The sequence below is a fragment of the Carassius gibelio genome, chromosome B8, assembly GCF_023724105.1.
Source record: "Carassius gibelio isolate Cgi1373 ecotype wild population from Czech Republic chromosome B8, carGib1.2-hapl.c, whole genome shotgun sequence".
Lineage (NCBI taxonomy): Eukaryota > Metazoa > Chordata > Actinopteri > Cypriniformes > Cyprinidae > Carassius > Carassius gibelio.
Genome location: NC_068403.1, coordinates 7,707,939 through 7,729,362, shown reverse-complemented (window position 1 = coordinate 7,729,362; position 21,424 = coordinate 7,707,939). Strand labels below are relative to the sequence as shown.

At 35.4% G+C, this 21,424-nt stretch overlaps 2 protein-coding genes across 3 annotated transcripts; both read left to right on the top strand.

Annotated features, from left to right (window-relative positions):
* Window positions 1-619: 619 nt before the first annotated feature.
* Window positions 620-4,587, top strand: slc2a6 (solute carrier family 2 member 6). Its single transcript, XM_052564404.1, has 10 exons — window positions 620-787; window positions 894-1,047; window positions 1,138-1,344; window positions 2,095-2,194; window positions 2,339-2,550; window positions 2,840-2,986; window positions 3,078-3,186; window positions 3,281-3,457; window positions 3,698-3,843; window positions 4,114-4,587. The coding sequence occupies exons 1-10, from the start codon at window positions 729-731 to the stop codon at window positions 4,273-4,275; spliced, it is 1,473 nt and encodes a 490-aa protein (XP_052420364.1). The 5' UTR covers window positions 620-728; the 3' UTR covers window positions 4,276-4,587.
* A 1,142-nt stretch (window positions 4,588-5,729) lies between these two features.
* LOC127962833 (uncharacterized) lies at window positions 5,730-9,669 on the top strand. Of its 2 annotated transcripts, none has more exons than XM_052562426.1 (6): window positions 5,730-6,118; window positions 6,452-6,598; window positions 7,424-7,486; window positions 7,654-7,866; window positions 8,014-8,121; window positions 9,033-9,669. In XM_052562426.1, exons 1-6 carry the CDS (start codon window positions 6,002-6,004, stop codon window positions 9,246-9,248), a joined length of 864 nt encoding a protein of 287 aa, XP_052418386.1. In that variant the 5' UTR covers window positions 5,730-6,001; the 3' UTR covers window positions 9,249-9,669. The 2 variants fall into 2 exon arrangements, with proteins under 2 accessions (XP_052418386.1, XP_052418387.1); XM_052562427.1 differs by having other exon boundaries at window positions 8,014-8,148.
* Window positions 9,670-21,424: the final 11,755 nt, after the last annotated feature.

Genomic DNA, 21,424 nt, shown 5'->3' with positions numbered 1-21,424 from the left:
ACGAAGTAGGCATTATTAATCCGCTGGTCAAAATTATACAGTTTTGTATCTTTTAGTGTCAAGTCAAGTCACCTTTATTTATATAGCGCTTTAAACAAAATACATTGCGTCAAAGCAACTGAACAACATTCATTAGGAAAACAGTGTGTCAATAATGCAAAATGATAGTTAAAGGCAGTAGTGCTGAATTTGATATTTAGTGTTTCATAAAAGTTCACTTGAACAAAAAGGAGAAAATGCAACGAGCCTGACAGACAGACAGACGTATATGTATATGTATGTGGTAGAAATTTGAATAAAGTAGCCCATAATACTTATTTCGTTCGTGAAAGACTCATTTTTAATGAATCATTTTAGCGAGCGATTCACTGAATCACTTTTAACACTAAAGCTCCGAGGGGCCACCAAATGAATCTTTTTTTAAATTAATTGATTAAAAAGATTCGAATAATTCTGGATGATTCAAAGGTCACACCAATCACGCGAAAGTAGTGTGTCAAAACTCTTTCTGAATGGCGTTTGGTGGCTGCTGCTGGAAATCACAGGTTGCTAAACACATCACTCTAATCTGAGTTGAGGAAGTTCTGACGTTTGCTTCCTTAATCTTTGTCTCCATCTAGAAATTCCAGGATTACGAAAATGGGCTTATACTTTCACTTGGTGGCAGTTATAGCCTACCCATTCGAGCATTAAAAGCAGTTCATTCTGAAGGCTGAAGCGGAGGAGAGATGGGAGACAGTCCGGATGAAACCACCGCATTAATTAAAAACAAACCAGCTCGACTCAGGTGACTCAATCGTTCATTTGTCCTTCTTTGTTTTTGATGTATGATGTCTCAATCCAACTTTATTTTATGGGTTTCGTGCATTCATTCGACTGTTTATACTTTCTAGAAATGGAAAGCTCTTCCTTGCAGTGTTTTCAGCTGTTCTGGGCAATTTCAATTTTGGGTTTGCCTTGGTGTTCCCCTCGCCTGTCATCCCCCAGCTTCAAAAGGGTGATGACCCTCGTCTACAAATGGACACCCATCAGATATCATGGTTTGGTGTAAGATCATTAATGTAATAATATATAAGATATGATTTTTACATACAGTAAAAGTACATATTTGTAACTAGCTTCTCTTTTGTTTATTAGTCCATTTTTACCCTTGGAGCTGCCTTAGGGGGTGTTAGTGCCATGTTTCTGAATGACAGAGTTGGGAGAAAAATAAACATCATGTTGTCAGGAGTACCATCTGTTGTAGGTCTCCTTGTGATGGGGGCCGCACAAAACTTTTGGATGTTATTATGGGGCCGATTTCTGACTGGCATCGCTGGTGGTATCACTGCTGGATCTATTCCTGTAAGTTTTCTGTCAGTCCATCTTGTTTATAAAGATATCAATATTAATTCTACAGTGCCACTGCAAAAAGTAATATTTTTAGTGAGTTTTCAGTCTGATTTTAAATCTTATGAGATAAAATGCTGGAAGGCATTTATTAATGATAATATTGTCAATAAGCATGTCTGTTGGCAGCATGCAAGAACAATTTTATTTAACATTTTATTTAAAAAAATTCAATTTATGAACAAATGAGAACTGAATGAATCATTCGACTCCCAGAGACTTAAATGTGTGAGTTATTATTGCAGGTTTTAATTAGGGTCTTAAATCAAAGCAGAAAGTATTAAATTGATAAAACCATGGCATTAAATGTTGATTGCATTGCTTAAAATGTTTCTCTTTCTGCAGTATTTTTCTCTTTCTTTCTTATATAAATATATATAAACATCCTTAAATGAATTTACATTGACAAGATTTAAAATGAAGAAAGTAAGTTTTGTTTTCTGAGAAATTTAGTTTGTTTAAATCAATCTAAATTGTAAGTTGCTTTGGATAAATAAATAAATGTAAATGTCATTAGCTGAATCCATGAGACCTGATTCCCTTACTGACTGCATGTTTGTGTGACGTGTTGTCAGATATAGCCTAGATATAAGAATTTAATTGTAACATATGGGATTTTGATTAAAGAAACATCATGATACATTAGCGCTTGCAGTTTTGTGCCTAATGGATCTCATTAACATCAGCTGATATCTTTTCACACAGGTGTATGTGTCAGAGATTTCACACCCGTCTGTGAGGGGTGCGCTGGGTTCATGTCCTCAGATCACAGCTGTCTTTGGAAGTCTGGCACTTTACGCTTTTGGTGAGAGAGCTAATATTTCTCAGGTTGTTTTGGGTGTATGATGAAACACACTTTCTCCAACACATTCAAGAATTTCCAAGCATTTTTCAGATACATTTTCCTATATGTCCTTTAGAATTATGGTATTTTATCTTCTCTCTCCAGGCTTGGTTTTGCCGTGGAGGTGGCTGGCTGTGGCCGGAGAGATCCCTGTCGTTATCATGATGATTTTGCTTTGCTTCATGCCGACTTCCCCACGTTACCACATCATGAAGGGAAACAGAGAAAGAGCAGTTAAATCGCTAAAATGGCTCAGAGGCCCCGATTCTGATTACATGACCGAGTTCAGTAAGATTGAGCGCAGTATCAATTCTCAGGTAAAAGGATTACATCATGTTATCAGGGTGGTTTGCCATAGCATTAAAAGGTCTTGCAGATAGAATTCAATAAGAGAAAATAAGATCAATTGTATTTCAAAGATTTTTAAATCAGATTTTTTGTTGCATATTAATATAGCAAGACTTATATCCTATTTCAAAGATGTTGGTAGTTTGCTGCAGTATTGCAGGGGGCTGCCAAATATTACTTGGAATCAAATAAAAATTTAAATATGCATTATCTAAAAATAGAATATATAGAATATGACTTGAATGTTATCTCCCACAGGGCGTTCAATGGAGTGATCTTAAAACACCTTCATACTATAAACCAATACTGATATCAGTTGTCATGAGATTCCTGCAGCAGATGACTGGTATAACCCCAATTCTGGTATATCTGGAGCCCATCTTCCAGTTGACAGCTATATCACTGGTATGTCTCAAAGATTCATTCACTCACACTGTGAAATACCTGAAAGCACATTTATCCATCTAAACAATTATATTTTTTCATTGCCATTCAGGAACCGAAATATGACGCAGCATTAGTGGGAGCTGTAAGATTGATGTCGGTTGCTATCGCAGCCAGTTTGATGGACAAAGCAGGTCGAAAAGCTCTACTGTTCACCTCAGGTTTGTGTAGAATTAACAATAAAAGTATTATATTTGGTAAATGTAATTGCTTGGAAAAAAATATCTAAAACACAGTCATCTTTTATTCCTTCAGGATTTTTGATGTTTCTAGCCACGCTTTCAATGACAATGTACACTCACAAAGCACCGTGCAGCCATGTCAATCTTACTGTAACTGAGGGCTTGAAGAACACTTATGGAGGCTTAACAGGCCCTGCGTTCGATCCAATAACTCTAATTCCTCTAATAAGCTCTATGGTCATCATATTTGGTGAGTTTCACTTTGACTTACTGTAAAATGTTTTTGTGGATCTCATAAATGACAAATAAGGAACCTGTTGATTATTACAACACTTCAGTTAGAATGAATAAAGTGACACATAATTTTTTTTTTTTTAAATAGAGAAACAATCATTTTGGCAACAGGAGTGGATTACATCACTTTTAGAAACAGTTCTAGTTTTATTTCCTCTTGTAAAATAACATAACATCACTGAAATCTCCCATGCAGGTTATGCTATGGGTTGGGGTCCAATCACATGGCTGCTAATGTCAGAGATTCTACCTTTGGGAGCACGTGGTGTAGCATCGGGTTTGTGCGTTGGTGTTAGCTGGATCACAGCCTTTGTTCTGACACAACTCTTCATGCATGTGGTGGTGAGCTAATGTTCTTTTTAACGCAGATGGAAACAGGAATTGGAAAAACACCTATCTTTCACTTACCTAATAGCACATAATACATGATCACTGAAAGATAATACAAGCTTCTCTTGAGAATACTCATGCTATACATTATTATGTTTCTTCAGATATTTTTTTCTTTCTGATGGTTTCATTTTCTATTATTTTTCATATACACAGTTGTGCAAGCTTTTCCCAAGTATGGCTATAAAACGCAAACTTGATAACATATATCTTTTCATATAGGTGGCCTATGGACTCTTTGCACCTTTCCTGTTCTTCTCTGTCATCTCTGTAGTGAATATAATTTTCACTGCTAAATGTGTGCCAGAAACTAAAGGTCGGACTCTGGAGGAGATAGAGAACTTTTTCAGGACTGGCCGAACCTTCACCATTATTGATTCTTGAAATGTCCATTTTGGACTTAGCGGCAATGCTGTGGCACTATTTAATCTACAGAGCCACAACAAAAGAAATTATATCTTACTCAAGATGTGAATGTGATGAGATAAAAGGACTGGGTGATGCTAAATAATACACATTTCATGTATATTTAGATATATGAGCTATATAATGGCTTTATGAATGTTACTCTGATGTAATTAAATACATTAATATGTAAAATATGTTCAATGTACATTTATTATAAGGATGTACTACTGTATATGAGTGCACAGTCATGTAAAGTATATGAATAAATGTTTGTATGTATATACTGAATATATAAGTTCTCAGTCATTCTCTCAGTTATATGAACATGTGACTGGACACTTCACTTCTCTTTCACTGTTCCGCATTGTTTTCATCAGTGTGACCATAACCAAACTAAACCTATATTGCACAAAATGTGTTTGTCCTGGAACAAAAGTACAATGACACAGAGAAGTTCCTATGGGTGTGGACCATTTAGAATTGAGCAAGACTTCAGCTAAATAAATTCTGGCCTTTGTCATGTGCTGATACATACATAAAGATTTTTGATCATTAACTGTTTATCACTTGTACTTAATGTTATAGCTAAAATAATTATCTATTATTTATATTTACAGTTTTTTTTTTTCAAAACATGAAATTATTATCCAACCTCCTTACCAATTAATTCCATATGCTTTCTTATCAGTAAGCATATTATTCAAACAAAACGTTTCAGTTTGAAAGAGAACAATGTTTCATTTCATAAACAGGTTTGATAAGATTCATATAGTATGATGGCGCAGTGCTTCCTGTCAGTCAACACGATTTAGGCACAGGCAATATAATATTTTTAATATATTGTTACATTTTAATTTTTATATATATAAGAAAATATAAGAAATACAAGTTATTAACTATTATTTGTTGGGAAATAATAAAAAAGTTTGACCTCAATATCTCAATGGCTCTGATCCAAGTGTTAAGTTGCTTACATGCACAAAAAGCCTTTTATGAAAAATCATGTGATAAATGTTTGGCTTTAAGCTGATTTATTGGTTTCCATTTAGTGAAGGGTTCCCAAAAATGTTAATATATAACAACGTGCTTAAGACATTATATATGAGTTTTAGGCTATAAGGATGTTATTTCTTACATTACCAAACATTACATGAATATGTATATTAACAAGGGTATATATAATTTATTTATCCATATAGTGAATGTCTTAATGTTTTATTTATAAATAAATAAATTGTTTCTTCATGCGGTGTGAGTGAACATTTTAATTAATTGTGAAACTTACGTTGTGAATATAAATAAAATAAGTGTTGATTTAAAATAAATTATGATTTAAAAGTCTAATAACATATTTTTAAAAGCCCTACACACGTTTAAAACCTCATGAAAATCACTATTGCGCTGTTTGCTGATGTCCTGTCTTCACGAACTCAACGGATTGGGTCCCACGTGAACGTTTTTATTCCCGTTGATTTTTACGTAACACTCAGTAGAAAGTGGCTGCAGCCAGAAGAAACTGAAGTTGCCATCAGCAGCAGCGGGTTACTCAACAGCACTGAGGAACCCCTCCAGTGAGTTTCATAATTAGGTTGTGTAAGGGCACGTTACGTATGAGGACTTTAGAAGCCGGCGGGCTACACATGCAGTTCCTTGCCGCACTGAAAACATTGATTTAACCGCCAACTCGAACTGTGAACCAACCATGAAAACGAACAGGGAGAAAGTAATTGGAAGTCAAGTAATTTCAGCCGAACTTGTGGCTGGACTACTGCTCAGCATGGCGTATAGGATGTGTTCCAGTTTGGCTTTTTCCTTAAAGGTGGGTCTTTACATGTGTAAAATCATGGGAAAATATAATGTGTTGTTTGTAAATGTAAATAAGCGAAAAGTAAAAAAATAATTTTGTTTGAAAACTTAAAATATTACTTGGGGTCTGAATGGAACAGAACGGATGGGTCTCGAGAGACGCATTGTAAAACGCGACGCGTTCCATCTCCAAATCGAGACGGAGCTGCTAAGTTCATATTGTCTGTTATTTTAAAATGTTTATTACATATGTTTTTGTAGTAGACATAACCGTAGTAATTATTGGGCATCTTGGCGTAAATTATTGTTAGTGTGATAATACTTTTGTAACTCTTTTGTGTTGCAGGGGGAAAGCGTCAGTGACGCAAGCGCGCAGTTTGAAGTAACGCGCTCACTCGTGTGTGTGTGGGTTGCCAGTAATATTAAGTTCATTTTCTTCAAAAGCAATAAACATCCACTTTCTCTGTCTGCTCATTGCGTCTCGAGGCTTGTTGTAAGTGCAATGCAAATACACACACATATCATATGCCTGAATATATTATCTTGAAACTTTAGGAAAAATATAGTTTCTAGGTAATCTAATAGTTCATCCCGTTTGTCAGGTGATCTACAATGTACTTCACATGGTTATATTCGAATTAAAATATTATTTAATTTGGCTCAGTTAACAGCTATATCAGGCTAGATTACACAGCAACAAATGTATTTTTAAAGTTGGGACTTTACTCCTTACAGTTACTCAAGGCAAGTTTATTTATATAGCACATTTCGTACACAATGGTAATTCAAAGTGCTTTACATAAAAGTATGTAAAATAATGATGAATGAAAAAACTATCACAAAGATAAAGCAAGGAATTTTAAAACTTTGAAAATGATTAAAAAATGTATTTTAAATGAATTTAAGACTGGGGTTAGTAGGGTATATTGTTTTTATATAAAAATAATTAATACTTTTATTTATCAAGGATGCATTAAATTAATCAAAAGTGATTTCTGAAGGATCATGTGACACTGAAGAGTAACAGGGTAATGACTGCTTAAAATTCACCTTTGCTTGACAGGAATATATTACATTAAAAATATATTATAACAGTAAAGTTATTTTAAATGCAATAATATTTCTCAATATTACTGTTTTAATCAAATAAATGCAAGTTTCGTAAGCATAGGAGACTACTTTTGAAAACATTACAAAACGATTGAAGTGTACATATTTAAGTGTTGCATTATTGCACCAGTTTGATATTTATTGTGACCTTTTGTTTACATTTTTAAATATAAATAAAATGAATGGTTTTAAATGTCTTTCTATACAGGCCTTCCTGTCACTGTTGGGAGTCTGCAGAGAGGCACATATTCAAGGAACAGACTCCAGACATGTGTGTACTGTAACATGATGTGTGCATTTTAATATATTAAGTCATTTTGGTATAGTAATCATCTAAACATAAATGTAAAATGCAGTGCTCTCTGCTGTTATGCCATAAAACATCAGATGTCTGTTACATGCCGGTTAAATCCATAAATCTTGACTTTTTCTCTCCAGCTTCCCATGGTGGATGTGGCGGTGTTCTTGTTCTTTCTTCTCAGCAGTTTGATTCTTTTGATCTTGGATCACAATCAGTTGAAAGGCTCTTTGAAACGATCTGAACTGCTTCTCACTAAGCCCCAGAGGTTTTTCTTTCAAATGGATTTTTTTGCCAACTGCATTTTTGGCCTCATGTGGTTGGTTTTTCCAGGATGGCTTCTTGGGTCACAGGTAAAAAATTTACTTAATCGCAACTGTTGTAAAAACTTGGACTATATTTGACAAAAATATATCAATTATAGTAAAAGTGGTCATGTTGGCTAAAATGCTTCTAGGTGGCATTGCCCATCAATTGCATTGTGTATTCATCCATTGTAGATGAATGGATCTGAGGATAATCTTTATCTCACTCGGGCATTTGGAGCCATGATGGTTGGAGACAGCTTTGCTTCTTTTACCACACAGAAACAAATGGGAACCAATGAGGTATCTGTCTTCAGCAGCCGGGCTGTGGTATGTCATGTCAGCAGATCATATTACAACTATTTAACACTGATTTAGCTCCAACATGATTACATATGATTAACAATCATTTTGTGTTCAAAAACTGGGTACAACTTCTTGGGGGTCAAAATGACTTCCATTGGTTTCTCAAAAAAAAAATGGTTTCTCACACCTTCCTCAGTGCTACAACAGTTCATTCTTGGGGAAAGTTACTTTTAAAAGCAATGCATTACAAGATTGCTTTATAATTATGTTACTTAGTTACTTTTTATGGAAAGTAATGCATTACGTTACTTTTGCGTTACGTTTTAAATATGAGCATGCTTGATTTGTTTTTAATATAATAAGTTATATTTATAGCAAATATAAAGTCAAACCAAAAAGTGTTATGAATAAACCTCAGGCAGAAGGAAAAGTAAATTAATGTCTGTATAGTATAACACAGGAGAAGAAGGTTCAACACTCTTTGGCAATAAAAAAAAAGGAAGAAAATGAAGCACAATTCACTATTTTGAATACTCATCTAAAGTCATTTTATCTTATTTTAATGGTTGATCTGGATCATCAAAGGTCAGCAACAAAGACATTAGTTAATAAAATGGGATTAGACACATTTGTTTTATTAAAAATTATTGCAGGTTTGCGTCATATTTTGAGTTTGTGTTTTTTACCAATGGGGCTCAAACGTTGTAACATTTGTCCAGCCTTTCCAAAACACTTATATTTGTTAAAACTTTGCATGCACATTCACGACCTTAAATGAAAAGTATTCTCACAAGTTCAAGAGGAAATGGGTAGATTAACCAATATTTCAGGCATTTTGAAAAAGTGTGGGACAAATGAACCTCAGCACAACAAAAGGGTTAAGCTTGTATGAATCTGTACTCATTTAGGGAACTTCGGCGGTTGTCATCTTCATGATCCACACCCAGCTCACCACATCGGCATGGAAAATCCCACATCTCTGTTTGGGTCTAGTAGGGGTCAGTCTCTGGGCTGGAAACTCCATCCTTGGCTACCTGAGCTCCAAAGACACGACGACAGAGTCAGTGAATGATTTATACTGGCGTGCTGTACAGAGAAAAGACAGAAGACTTCATGTTCAATAGATAATTTATCATATGCAGATTGACATACAGTATTATGACATCATTGTGTGAATTACAATGGTTTGTTTTTGACAAACTAGACTGTAAATATAGTTGTTTGATGAAAATAAATAGATGTATTATTTTGTAAATAATGGTTCTTTATAATTTGTACTCATAAATATTGTAAACATTTAAAATATTACTTTCAATATGCAATGTAGATATGCAAATAAAGACAGAGTTGTCTGGTGACTTGAACAGCACTTCATATAAAGTAAAAGTGCTTTGTCAGCTGCATATGAACGGACTCCTTTCACACATTTAGGTGTCGAGTCAATCTCCTGCAATATGCACTGAACCATTTGTTTTATAACTTTGGATGCAACATTTAATGTTCCCACAAACACAAAACTGAAAATATATGAACTGTGCATCAGAATCTTCTATCTGTCTCTATTTTTTTATGTAACATCCTGTAGTTATTTAAATGTATGTTTTGCTATTTAGTATTATTTTAAATGTGTTCCTTTCAAAATGTTCTTTTTTCAAAATTGACAGAACATTCACTCTGTTCCTTCTTTCTTTCTTGCCTCGGGCCAAGTGTCTCCATCTTCTATGGTCTCATTCTTGAGTTGATTGTCACTGGCAGCTTTATAAGTGTTTGGCAGTTGTTAGGTCTCTTTGGCAAGACCTGTGCGAGAAGTAACATTGACCTTAATTGAACTTTATTCCTCCTGCAATGGCCATGATGTTGTCCAACTTAACAAGGCTGTGCAACACCAAATAAATAGCTTTACTGTGCAGCTGAGATCTATTAACACCTCTGACAAACTGTGCCCAGTGCCTTGCACAAGAAATCTGCTTCAAGAGCACAATGTGTTTTAAATATGACCACTTGATGGTGCTGTATACACGGAGATTAAAGCCTCTGGTGTTCCTGAAAACATCAAGATGATAACAGTTCTAGTAAATTTACCATGAACTGCTGTTATTAAAATGTCATTTCTAAATTACAGTTGGATAATCAGGACCAAAACTACTTTTTGCTGTAGCATAATTATCCTAATAAGCTCTATATCTTAGAAAATTAAGCAGTAAGATGGTTTTAAAGGCTTGGTTCAAGTTGGCTGTTAAATACAGCTCCTCTCTTTCTCATACATACTTCAAAAAAAAAAAAAAATTCTATCAGTTACTCTCGTTTTGTTCCAATTTTTTTTCTTCTGTAGAACACGAGGAAAACTTGGTCTATTCCATGCAATTACAATTAATGACGACTGTGCACAAAGTGCACAAAGAACCTTAAAAGTACCATAAAAGTAGTCTATACAAGTCTTCTGAAGCCATACAATAGAACATTTATGTTGATTTACATGAGGAAACACAATATATTCAGTTTTGCCAGGCATTGTAAAAACTCCAAATGTAATATTGCATTTATGTTGTATTTAAAAAAATAATATTTTATATATTTTTATGTACTGATATATATACTAATATATATTGATATCCATATAAAATAATTAATATTTAATCAGATATGCTGTATTCATGATCGACCTCTACAGATAAATATACAAAAACAAGCCCCTTTAAGAATAATTGCATTAATCTCACACGTCATATTTTCTCCAAAGGACAGCAGGTTCCCACAAATCTTTCTTTGTGCAACAGCTCCAAATTCCTTCCTGATTTGTATTTAACCCTTTAACGGAGCACCCAGCCAATTTTCCACTTGCAAAGGATGTTGTAAAGAATTACAACGCATTTACTATTTTACTATTTAGTCAATTTTATTGTTACTGACTTTTTAACAAGACCTATAAGAAATCATTTGGGCACCCTGCATCTCTTCTCCACTGTTACATGCAGCTAGATCGCTTTTTGGTGTTGATTTAAACAGCTTTGCAGGCCTGCCTCCACATATAGCATGTTAAAGGGGTGGACCAGACAATTGAGGGGTGTGTCTTGACTGGATTGCCGGGAGACCTGTGATACAAATAAGTGTTAGAGAAATACCAGCACTTTTAAAGCACTGGGTGACACTTTTGTCTCAATGGGATAATATAGCTTAATTCCCTTATGCAAACCAAAATTTCAAGGATGTGATCCTTTCAGTGTGCCATCACATTTCACTTATTTATAGCTGCATATTTACACCTACAGTTCTACATTTTTTAATGAATACAGTTCTTAGAATTTTTCAGGTAACGACCCCAAAGTTGGAAAGCTTGGATATTCTTCAATAAATCTGTAATGTTTTGTTATGTAAATACAGGATGGAATCAGGCAGTCAAGCACAAGCTGTCTGTTTGGACAGTGTGGCCACAGACCCAGTGCACAGCCAACTAAACTTCTCCATGAGAACAACAAAATGACTTTGGCTGGAGAGTCCAATCTCTATCAGATTAAAGTCTTCACTGTAACTACTGAGCTCAGAAAGGGAAAGATTCATAAAGTCCAGCCAAAGCTGACATCAACGAAAAAGAGAAACAGTAGGCCACAATGTGTATGTTTCAAAGTGGCTTTAACTGACTTTTTATGTTTTATTTAAAATAATTTATTCTCAAACTTCTGTTTAAGACCAAAACATTGTTTTTAGGAGACTACTTGAGAATATACTTCAAAGTAAAAAATAAATAAATGAATGAATGAATTAAATAAATAATAAAAATCTGTATTTTTATATAAAAGTATGTGTTGTTTCTGTTGGTCAACAGAGGGCGCTGGTTGATGAAGCGGTTAAGTGATATCGTTAGTCATCTTCCACTAACTAACAGTTAGTTCGTTTTCACAAAGTCCTTTTTTATCTTTTTTTTTATATAGTCTTTGGTTTGCACTAGTTTGGGCATTGGCAGTTGAATATGGATTTAAAGTGAACGATCATAACAACAATTTTATAATGTAAGACACTATAAGCAACTATCATTTGAAATGCGATTGGCTGATTTTCGTTGTTTTACATGACAGAAAGTGCGCGACGGAAGTTCATGGTGTCTAGAGTTTCAAGTTAAGAATATTTCACAACCCTCTCCGAGAATTATGTGTTTGTTGCATTCTTTCAGACTCCATTTAATAATTGTTGTTAAATCAAAAACGTATGTGCACCCGATATGAATATTTGAACAATAAATTGAACAATATTGATTTCTAAATATTTGTTAATGTACCACACCTTTACAATATAAGCAACTCTTCCTTTTAAGCGAACGTTGCGTCACTTGATTAATATTCATGAGCAAATCCTTGTAATTGCGAGGTGGCGTGGTCTTCAGAAGCAGTGTTGTGGGTAACGCGTTGAGTACTCTAATTACTTTTTTCCTGAAATGTGTAACTTAACGCGTTAGTTTCTTGTGTAAGTAATCAGTAACTTCGTTATTTTTTTTAAAAAAGTAATCCGTTATTTTAAGGAAAGGAAAATCCCGACTGCAGCCTGCTTTTTGTCAGACAGTAGTCCTAGGTCTACTGTGCCACCTGCGGATGTATCAGCGGAGCCGAAGCTCTGTGATCGTAAAGTCAATGGCTGTGATGCGTCTGTGCCCTGCGCCTGACCCTGTGTGTGTGTGTGTGTGTGTGTGGTTTTTTTTTTTTTTCGAACTCCCGGCAAGATAGCAGAGAGGACAGCGTTTGGTTTATGGAAGTACGCACATTATTTTCAATTTGTCAACGAAAAAGAAAAGAACATAACGGTAAAATGCACACTGCTTTGGTGAAAAGCTTCTGTCGCCAAAAATTCTACCTCAAATTTAACGCTACGTTTTAATCACTACTTTGAAGAGTAAATGTAAGAGGACTGTGTTAAAGCGAATTTAGGCTTGTGACTGTGAGTGACACTTTAATAATAATTAGTTCGGCTATTAAGCGATTTGTCATTTGCCTGTGTGGCAGTGAAGGATTTAATTCGGTTTGTTATCATTTTTGTTTGACAGGCAGCTGTTAATTTCTGTTAGATCATTGGCTGGCTGGTTGTTCATCATTTTTAAATGGTTTTAATTTTTAAAAGCCTGTTTAAGGTTGTGTTTACAAGTAAGCATACTTGGTTACGTTAGGTGCGAATTTTGATTAATAATATGTTCTGTGATAATAAATAAATAAAACGCCATGTGGAATAGCCGATTGCCGACTGTCTTTCCTGTTATTGTTATCCTGCAGTGTTAATTTAGTCGGATGACTGACGTTATTCATTGTCGGGAGTCACGACTTCTAGGTGCATTTAAAGGGGCCGCGGGCTATGTCTGTCGTGTGTGAGCCGCTGCAAACGGCTTTTAATTTTTGGTAACGCATGAGTACTCTAACGCGTTACTTTTATGAATAGGTAACGCTGTATCATAACTGATTACTTTTAATTGATGGTAACGTTGTAACCTAACTAACTACTTTCCAAAGTAACTATACCCAACACTGTTCAGAAGCTATACTCAGGGCAGTGGCTGGGGTTTGTTGGACCCTAGGGCAGTTTGTACCAGTGGGCCCTGTTCGAAATTGTTTCATTTGTATCTTCGTTCTGTTTATTTATTTGTACTATTAGTTTTTTCAAGTTTGTAGCTGTCCATTAAAGGTAAAATAGCACTGCATATTCTTCACTGTAAAAATTAAATATACAGTCAAACCAAAATTTATTCAGACATCTTCAACACTTCTCACATTATCAATGTTTATTTGCTATAAATTAGAAAATGTTAATAAAATATGACATGAGCTCAGAGTTAAACTGTGTCAGAACAAATTCATCTTGATAATGTCAGATAACCTTTATAGAAAATTATGTAATGATCAACTAAAAATTTTGATAACTGTTAGTATGACAATATTTACACAACTATCAATATTTTGTTGTTGACCAATTGCCAAGCAATGTTTGATTTTGTTCAGTCTGTGGTGTAAAAATTTTGTATTAACAATTAAAGAAAAAACACTTAAGCAAAAATGGTCAGGTAAAAGTGTCTGAATAAGTTTTGGTCCCAATTTGTTTATACATTTTACTTGTAGTTCAATGTATCAAGAATTTCAGGGTATAATATGTGACAATTTACTTTATTTTGCTATACTCACTTACATAAATGAACTTTAGTGTCCTGCAACCACTAGTAAAAATATAATAATAATAATTTGATTGTTTTGAATGTTTAAATAGGCAAGGCTTAAAAACATGTGCAAATGATAAGCTTGATACATAGACGTGGCCCATCAACTGCCCTGAGAGCTTTTTAGGCTGGCCTCAGCCAGTCGGTTTAGATCTCCTTGGGGCCTCCCCTCAGCCATGGGCCCCTTTAATCACCACCACCTTTCACGCCAGCTACGGCCCTGGCTATACTGCTCGTAGAAGCTATACTATAATATATTATAAGCTATACTCTATTAAATGCTTGTCATGTTTATTATTTTTACATTTTTATTTTTACATTAAATAACATTAAAGCTTAAATACATTTTGATGTATGAATTTTTGATTAAATATTACCACATTTTATAAGACTTGAGTGTTTTGTCACACATTTGAATTTGGTGTATGAAATTTTGTTTATTCTCACAATTCACAATGCTATTTCAGTTTTCCCAAACAGTTTTTCAGCATGTTATTTCTGTTTATCCGCTGGTCATTTTCTGACTCAGGAGGAAGGAAAACGATTCAAAATTAGACTATAATTTTTCATGGAATTGCTTTTTAAAATGGCAACCTTCGTGGTTCTTTGACACTGTGCGACCTGACAAAATGAATGAAAATCAAATGTCAGTGTGCAAACAAATTGGTCACTCACAACAAGGTTGATTTTTATGACAGCGAGCAGCTTCTAATTGATCTCTGCTGATTTGCACTTTAGTCATCCATTTATGTCCTTTCAATCGGATGGATTTATGCACACCGTTTTATCACAGCTGTGGATGTCTAGTGGCACATGGATCCGATTCAGAAATTTTCTTGTAAAATTGCAGGTATTGGTGGCAAAGCGCTTCAATTAGAAATGCACAGTTGGCTGACCTTGTGTCAGTACAGCTTTTGACTGTAAGAGTGAGAAATGTTTTTCAGTAGACTATACAACCTCCATGGTTGACTCCTTATTTCATAATTAATAAGCTCTGTTTCCCAAACCTTGTGAGCCGCCACTGTAGCAGCGTTTTAAGGAATCTTAGAACTAAAACCTGTTCCAAAATGGCAGATTATTAAAGGAATATTTCACCTAAAGATAAAAGTTGGCTGAAAGTTTTTTTCTTCATCAGAACAGCTTTGGAGAAATTAAATCACTTGCTCACTGCCGTATCCTCTGCAGTAAATGGGTACCGTCAGAATGAGAGCCCATAGTGCTGATAAAAACAGTAACCCATAAATATCCATAAATATACCATCGGTACTGTCTTGTAAGTTCCTTTAGTGAAAAAGCCAATCCCCTGTTGTCCTTTTACATCAAAATACAATGACATGTTTGTTTAGGACTTGTGCTTGATCTGTTCATATGTCTCCTGATTCAGACAAGATTACTTTTTTACTGGAGGAAGCTATACAATGGGTAGAGGACTTATATTATGGTCAAAGGCAACAGTTTTAAGAAAAACAACACGTTACTTCTGGATTGTTGTGATGTTTTTATCAGTTGTTTAAACTCTCATACTGACGGCACCCATTCACAGCAGAGGATCCACTGTTGAGCAAGTGATGTAATGCTAAATTTCTCCCAAGTTTTTTCTGATAATCTAATTTACAAAAATTAAATTTTTAGGTGAAGTATCATAAATATGCCATCACACAATGCAGATCACAGCACATTCTACAGAAGAAGATTAAAAACAAAAAGTGATGCCTGTCATGAGTCATGAGTATTTGTTGTCAATCTTGTTCATCTCTGTGCCAGAGCCAGACCATTTCTTTCTTTGGCTCCACATCAAATAAACTTCCTTCGAAGCTTATTGACTGTTCATTCTCACCAAGGAGCACATTTCCTTTAAAGCTGCTTCTTTCAGGGCTACGGTTATGTCCTTCTTTGCAAGCAGTAGTCCAAAATAAATAAATACAGCTGTAGGTTTTTTTTTTTCTGCATGGGAAAGGAAGTGAATTGGTGATAGTTTTACAAGAGATAAGGAATGAGTTGTCTTTTTTGTTGGTCTGTGAAAGAAGGATCCCCTGAGTCAAGATGTGCTTTTCCTGATAACATCCATTATAGTGTTCACCTCACGTATCTCCAGATGTCATCCAACAATGCAGATCTTAGATAATTGGTAAATAAAATCGTGATCAAATCACAATACAAAATCCAGCTCATGTTCCACTTCAAGAAACATGAGCAGTATGAATTTCAACACTGAAGAATTCATGCTTAGATTGAGTAAATAATATCTATTACAATTTATTTGCTGTAAAATCAGCAGACCAATTTGCCTTCCTCCAAGCATGCACTGGGGCATGGATAATTATGCTTGCAGCGTTTGACCGTTGGCTAGTTTTATTTCCAGTTGTTGGTTTTATTGTCATGTTTATTTATGTGTAGACTTTTGATGTTAGGATGAGCCCGTTTCTCTACTTAAAGGGATAGTTCACCCAAAAATGAAAATTCTATCTTGAATTACTCACCCTCATGTCGTTCCAAACCCCTAAGACCTTTGTTCATCTTCAGAATACAAACTAAGATATTTTAAACTTTTTGACCCTGCATAGACTGCAGTGCAACTACGTTCAACAACCAGAAGAATACATTTTGTGCACAAAGAAAGAACAAAAGGTCTTATGGGATTGGAACAACATGAGGGTGAGTAATTCATGCTACAATTTTCACTTTTGGGTGAACTATCCCTTTGAAATGTAGTTAATTCCCACTCGTTAGTGCTGAAGTTTTTGTGTGGCATTTTAAGAGGACTTTTGTCTTATAGGATGTCAACTTAAGCAACTTAATACAATAGTAAACCGATAAATAAAAATTTTGTCATTACTCACTCATGTCACTCCAGACCTGAATGACTTTTTTTTTTTTTTTTTTTTTTGGCAGAACACAAAAGAAGATATTTTTGTATATGTGTATGATCTCCACAACATATATTCTTAATAAAGTAAATAAGATAATGGGGGGGGGGGGGGGGGGGGGATTAAAGATCGCAATCTCAATCATTTTCACATTGTGAGCATCAGTGGAGCGTGAGGAGCACGTTTTTTCAGTTTTCTAATCTTTTTTTCTTCAAAATCTTAAGAGAATCGTGATCTCCAATTTATATATATATAAAAACATGATTCTCAATATATCCGAAATCGTGCAGCTCTAATTTACATGTTTATAGCTGCATATAATTAATTTAAATAGAAGTTTAGTTTCACAAAGTACAAGTCGATTACAAAATGCACCTACATTTTTTTTTGCATTTTTTTTTCAGTTGAATAAAATACTATTTTCCCCTATATATACAATTAATATCAATCAATATACAATTTTGAATTAATTAAATATATATTTTGAGTCTAAAAATTTTGTCTTGTCTAGCTCTCCTGAACCCAGTCCTGTGTCTCGTCTCGTGGGATAATGTGTACCTCTAATGTGTATACAACTGAGCAAAATATAGGATTGCTTTTCCAGAGAGTTTTTCGATCAGAAACAATACAAGGAGCAAGCTGCTTGTATTAAAATGCCATTTGCAAAGGCAGCACAACCAATAGCCACAATCACTGGCAGTGTCCAAAACAATGCCCACAGATTAGCCTTTAATAGTCATTAGGCTTTGTTGGCTCTTGAAAGCCCCAGTGTGTTATGGGATTTCATGCGGCTGCCGGGAGTTTTCCCAGTGTCAGCAGAAGGGGGGCACTTTTTCGTAAGCCGAACAACAGTAAACAGATTATATGGCAGACAAACAACAGAAAGTGTTCCTAACTGATCACCTCATTACAGAGGAATAACAAGGGCAGCTAAGATTAGCAGCGGGGGAATGAGAACTTGATTGTGGTGGTATTACAGAGGTCCCTTAACCCGTACTGCTTATTAGCCGCAGGTTGAAACGCTCCTGTGTGGGTTTTAAATGGAGTCGGGCTCCTCCTGTAGGCAGGCTGTAGACGTTCACTCAGTGGGATCACATTAACCCTCGCTGTGAGCAGCATGGCTGCCCTACAGAGCTCTGGAAGTAGGACTGCTAATTTAGCTTATTATAATTCAAAGACGTATTTCACCGGTTGCTTGGTTACCGAGAGAGCTCACTGCATGACCAAGACCTTGTTTTATTTAAATCAACATTTGCACACTTTGTGCCATTTATTTCAGGCACCACAAAAGAAAGGATATTGACTTTTTTGTGCAATAAGTGTTTAATGTTATTGATGTCGTTGAATGGGTCATTTAGGCTCATTAGCCTGTGTCTGCATCAGTAACTATTTCAAAATGACTGAAGCTGCATTTCATACGGAAAACCTGGATGTGAAAAACACATTTGTTGCACTGCTCTGGCCCAGATGCACTAATTTATATCATCCTGTGCAGACGGTGTTGCCTCTCGCAATCGATACCTTTAAACTATGTGGTGGCTAATCTTTAAACAGAATCACAGTGACTAGAATCCCACGAAAACATTTCCAGGTGATATTTCATCCTGAAAGCAAAAGACAAAATCAAAAGAAATTAAACTTTTCAAAAGGAAGCATGTTTTTAGGATCATTGCTAGCTAGCTTTTTATTTATTAATTTGCTTACTTATGTTTTTATGTGCTTATTTATTTACCAGTATGTACTTAATGTTTATTTGCATTATTAGCAAACAGGTTCTCATTACCATAATACATGAAATAAAACTAAACTGTATTGTTTTGCTCTTATATAATCTTATTCTCAGAACTGTGATGTGTACAGATGTTTTTTTATATATATATTTTTTTTTTGGTAATTCCTAATATTCTCATTAGCTTCTCTGTAATACAGTATTGTATTATTATTATTTTTTAATCAGCAGAAATTATATGTAGTACAACAAATACTTACACGATAGACTTCAAATTAATATAAGATTGTGTTTTTTATATTACAGTATTGAAAATGTAGATTTTTTATTTTGGCAATTTGTTTGACAATTGGGGTGAAAGCTTTATTTTATTTTATTTTATTTAATAATACAATTGTATCTTATCTTATTTTATCTTTATTTTATCATAATTTTAAGAAAAAAAAGATTTTAATAGATTTTGAAATTCTTTTTATATTGTAAGGAAATATTGGCACAATCATGGTAAGTTTCTACCCCCAAAAAATGATAAGCCACACTTATTTTCTGACTATTTCTCTGTTTTCCCCTCCAGAATTTCCTAATCCACTGGTTAAAGTAAAATTCATCCAAGACAGTGAGTAACATATGTTTTCACCCATGCTTACTCCTCTCCTTGACCACTCACAGAGACAAATAACCTTTGATTTGGAAACCAGGGTCGAACAGATTTCCTGGGGAATCTGTCACAGTAGAGGTCTGTATTAATCACTCGCTCACTCGAGCCCCGTCACACCTGGTGTGTAGGTTACTAGCATCTCTGCCGCTCTTCTGGACAGCAGCCACTTCCAGCTGTCTGAATGTCTGGTGCAGTTCGAAGCCTTGCCACAAGAGATGCTTCAAACCGTCTCAGCAAATTGTACCAAAGTCTAAGGAAGTGGCAAGAAAATAAGGGATGGTATAAACTGCGACAGTCTTCCCGTTTCCATTTTTTAGCAGTCTGCACAGTCTTAAATGTCCTACCAGCAACATATTTCCAGCTCTTGCCATGCAAACTCAATCAAAACTTCATCCAGAATGCAGACCGCATCTGTGCCATGCTAAAATGCATGCTGGTCCTCTGCACCCAGGGATTAGTCAAAGAATATTAAGTATGGATGCAATTTCCATTACAAACCTCATGAAATATGCATAACCGATATGAATTATAAAGAGAAAGTCTTCTGAATGTATCACAGAGCAGGACTGGAGGTCATTATGTGGTCTGTTAACGTTTCATATTGCTGCTTAAAGTTGTATTTGAACTTTGAGTGGCTTGCCCCCCCTTCCACAGTCCTGTCAGTGTGTTTGGCAGGCGTCGCTTAGCCTGCACAGCTGTCTGCAGGCAAGCCTCTGTTAGCGTTTGGCATATGGACATCAGTAATGGCTGAAGAAAAATGGAACGTGACATTTACCGTGAAACACGAAGCTGGGGATCATCAGAGGGGAGCCAGAGGTTCGACAGGCCACTGGTAAAGCTGCAGTCCATAGGTTTTGCCTCTTTGACACCATCTCTGTTTGAAAACCTGCAATTGCAGCTGTTTGGGGAATTATCTTCATTGCGTGGGTTGTGCGCTGAATCTAATGTTTTGAGGAGCATGCGCGGCAGTCAGTGTGGATATTTACTATATTTACATTGCGTTACAGGGCCAAATTATCCAATAGGCATTATGATCGCAGGCCCAGGGGCCTATGTGCACTTGGGGCCCAAGCGAGGGGAAGGAAAAAAATTGGTGTGTTTTTTCATTAAATGCAAATAGTGTGATGGCGTAATAATTCAATGGCTTCAATGGTGTAGGCAGTAGAGGATCAGACATCACATTCCACATCATAGCAACCAAATCTGCACCTGGCTAAAAATGCTTTGATGGACACGTTCAATTGAATATTTTATGTTAGGCATATGGCCTGTTAGTCTTTTTATTATTAACGGCCTCTTCATGGCCTCTTTTACTGAACGGAAGAGGTAACGTTACTTTTAATTAGAGTGTCTTATGTCATATTTACAAAAGATTTTGCAATTAAAATTTTTTTTGAGGCCTTAATATAGTGACTTATTTAGACTAAGCTTTGTGTACTTTTTTTTGCATTGATTCTTCATCATCATCTGCTACTGCTACGATCTGCTACTGGCTGTAGTCAAAGACAGGTGGTATTTATAATTTATTTTAGAGAGCATTTAGCTGGACGTGAATTAGTTTATGCACCTGTGAACAAGATGACTCATCCTGTTAATACTAAATGCATGTGTACATATGCTAAAAATTCATTTTGTAAACTTTGAGTATGGTACGCTTGCACACAGAAATGTTTCTGCAGCAAGAGAGACAACAAGTCAAAGGAAGCAAGACGGAGAGATAAAAATACAAAAAGAGGGAAATGGAGAGAGGCGTTTGCGTGTCTGTGCTCTGCAGAGCCGCGCACAGAATTTGTGCTCGTCTCTTTCCTACCTAGGTCCTCTGGATTTGGTGAAGGTGAAGTGTCAGTCACCCGTGGTGA

Bases quoted from the DNA above. Each gene is read 5' to 3' on its own strand.
- slc2a6 (XM_052564404.1), top strand. From the start codon at position 729: ATGGGAGACAGTCCGGATGAAACCACCGCATTAATTAAAAACAAACCA. The intron at 1,048-1,137 runs GTAAGATCATTA...TTTGTTTATTAG, and splicing joins ATCAGATATCATGGTTTGGT to TCCATTTTTACCCTTGGAGC. The intron at 2,551-2,839 runs GTAAAAGGATTA...TATCTCCCACAG, and splicing joins AGCGCAGTATCAATTCTCAG to GGCGTTCAATGGAGTGATCT.
- LOC127962833 (XM_052562427.1), top strand. From the start codon at position 6,002: ATGAAAACGAACAGGGAGAAAGTAATTGGAAGTCAAGTAATTTCAGCC. The intron at 6,119-6,451 runs GTGGGTCTTTAC...TTTGTGTTGCAG, and splicing joins GTTTGGCTTTTTCCTTAAAG to GGGGAAAGCGTCAGTGACGC. The intron at 7,867-8,013 runs GTAAAAAATTTA...CATCCATTGTAG, and splicing joins GATGGCTTCTTGGGTCACAG to ATGAATGGATCTGAGGATAA.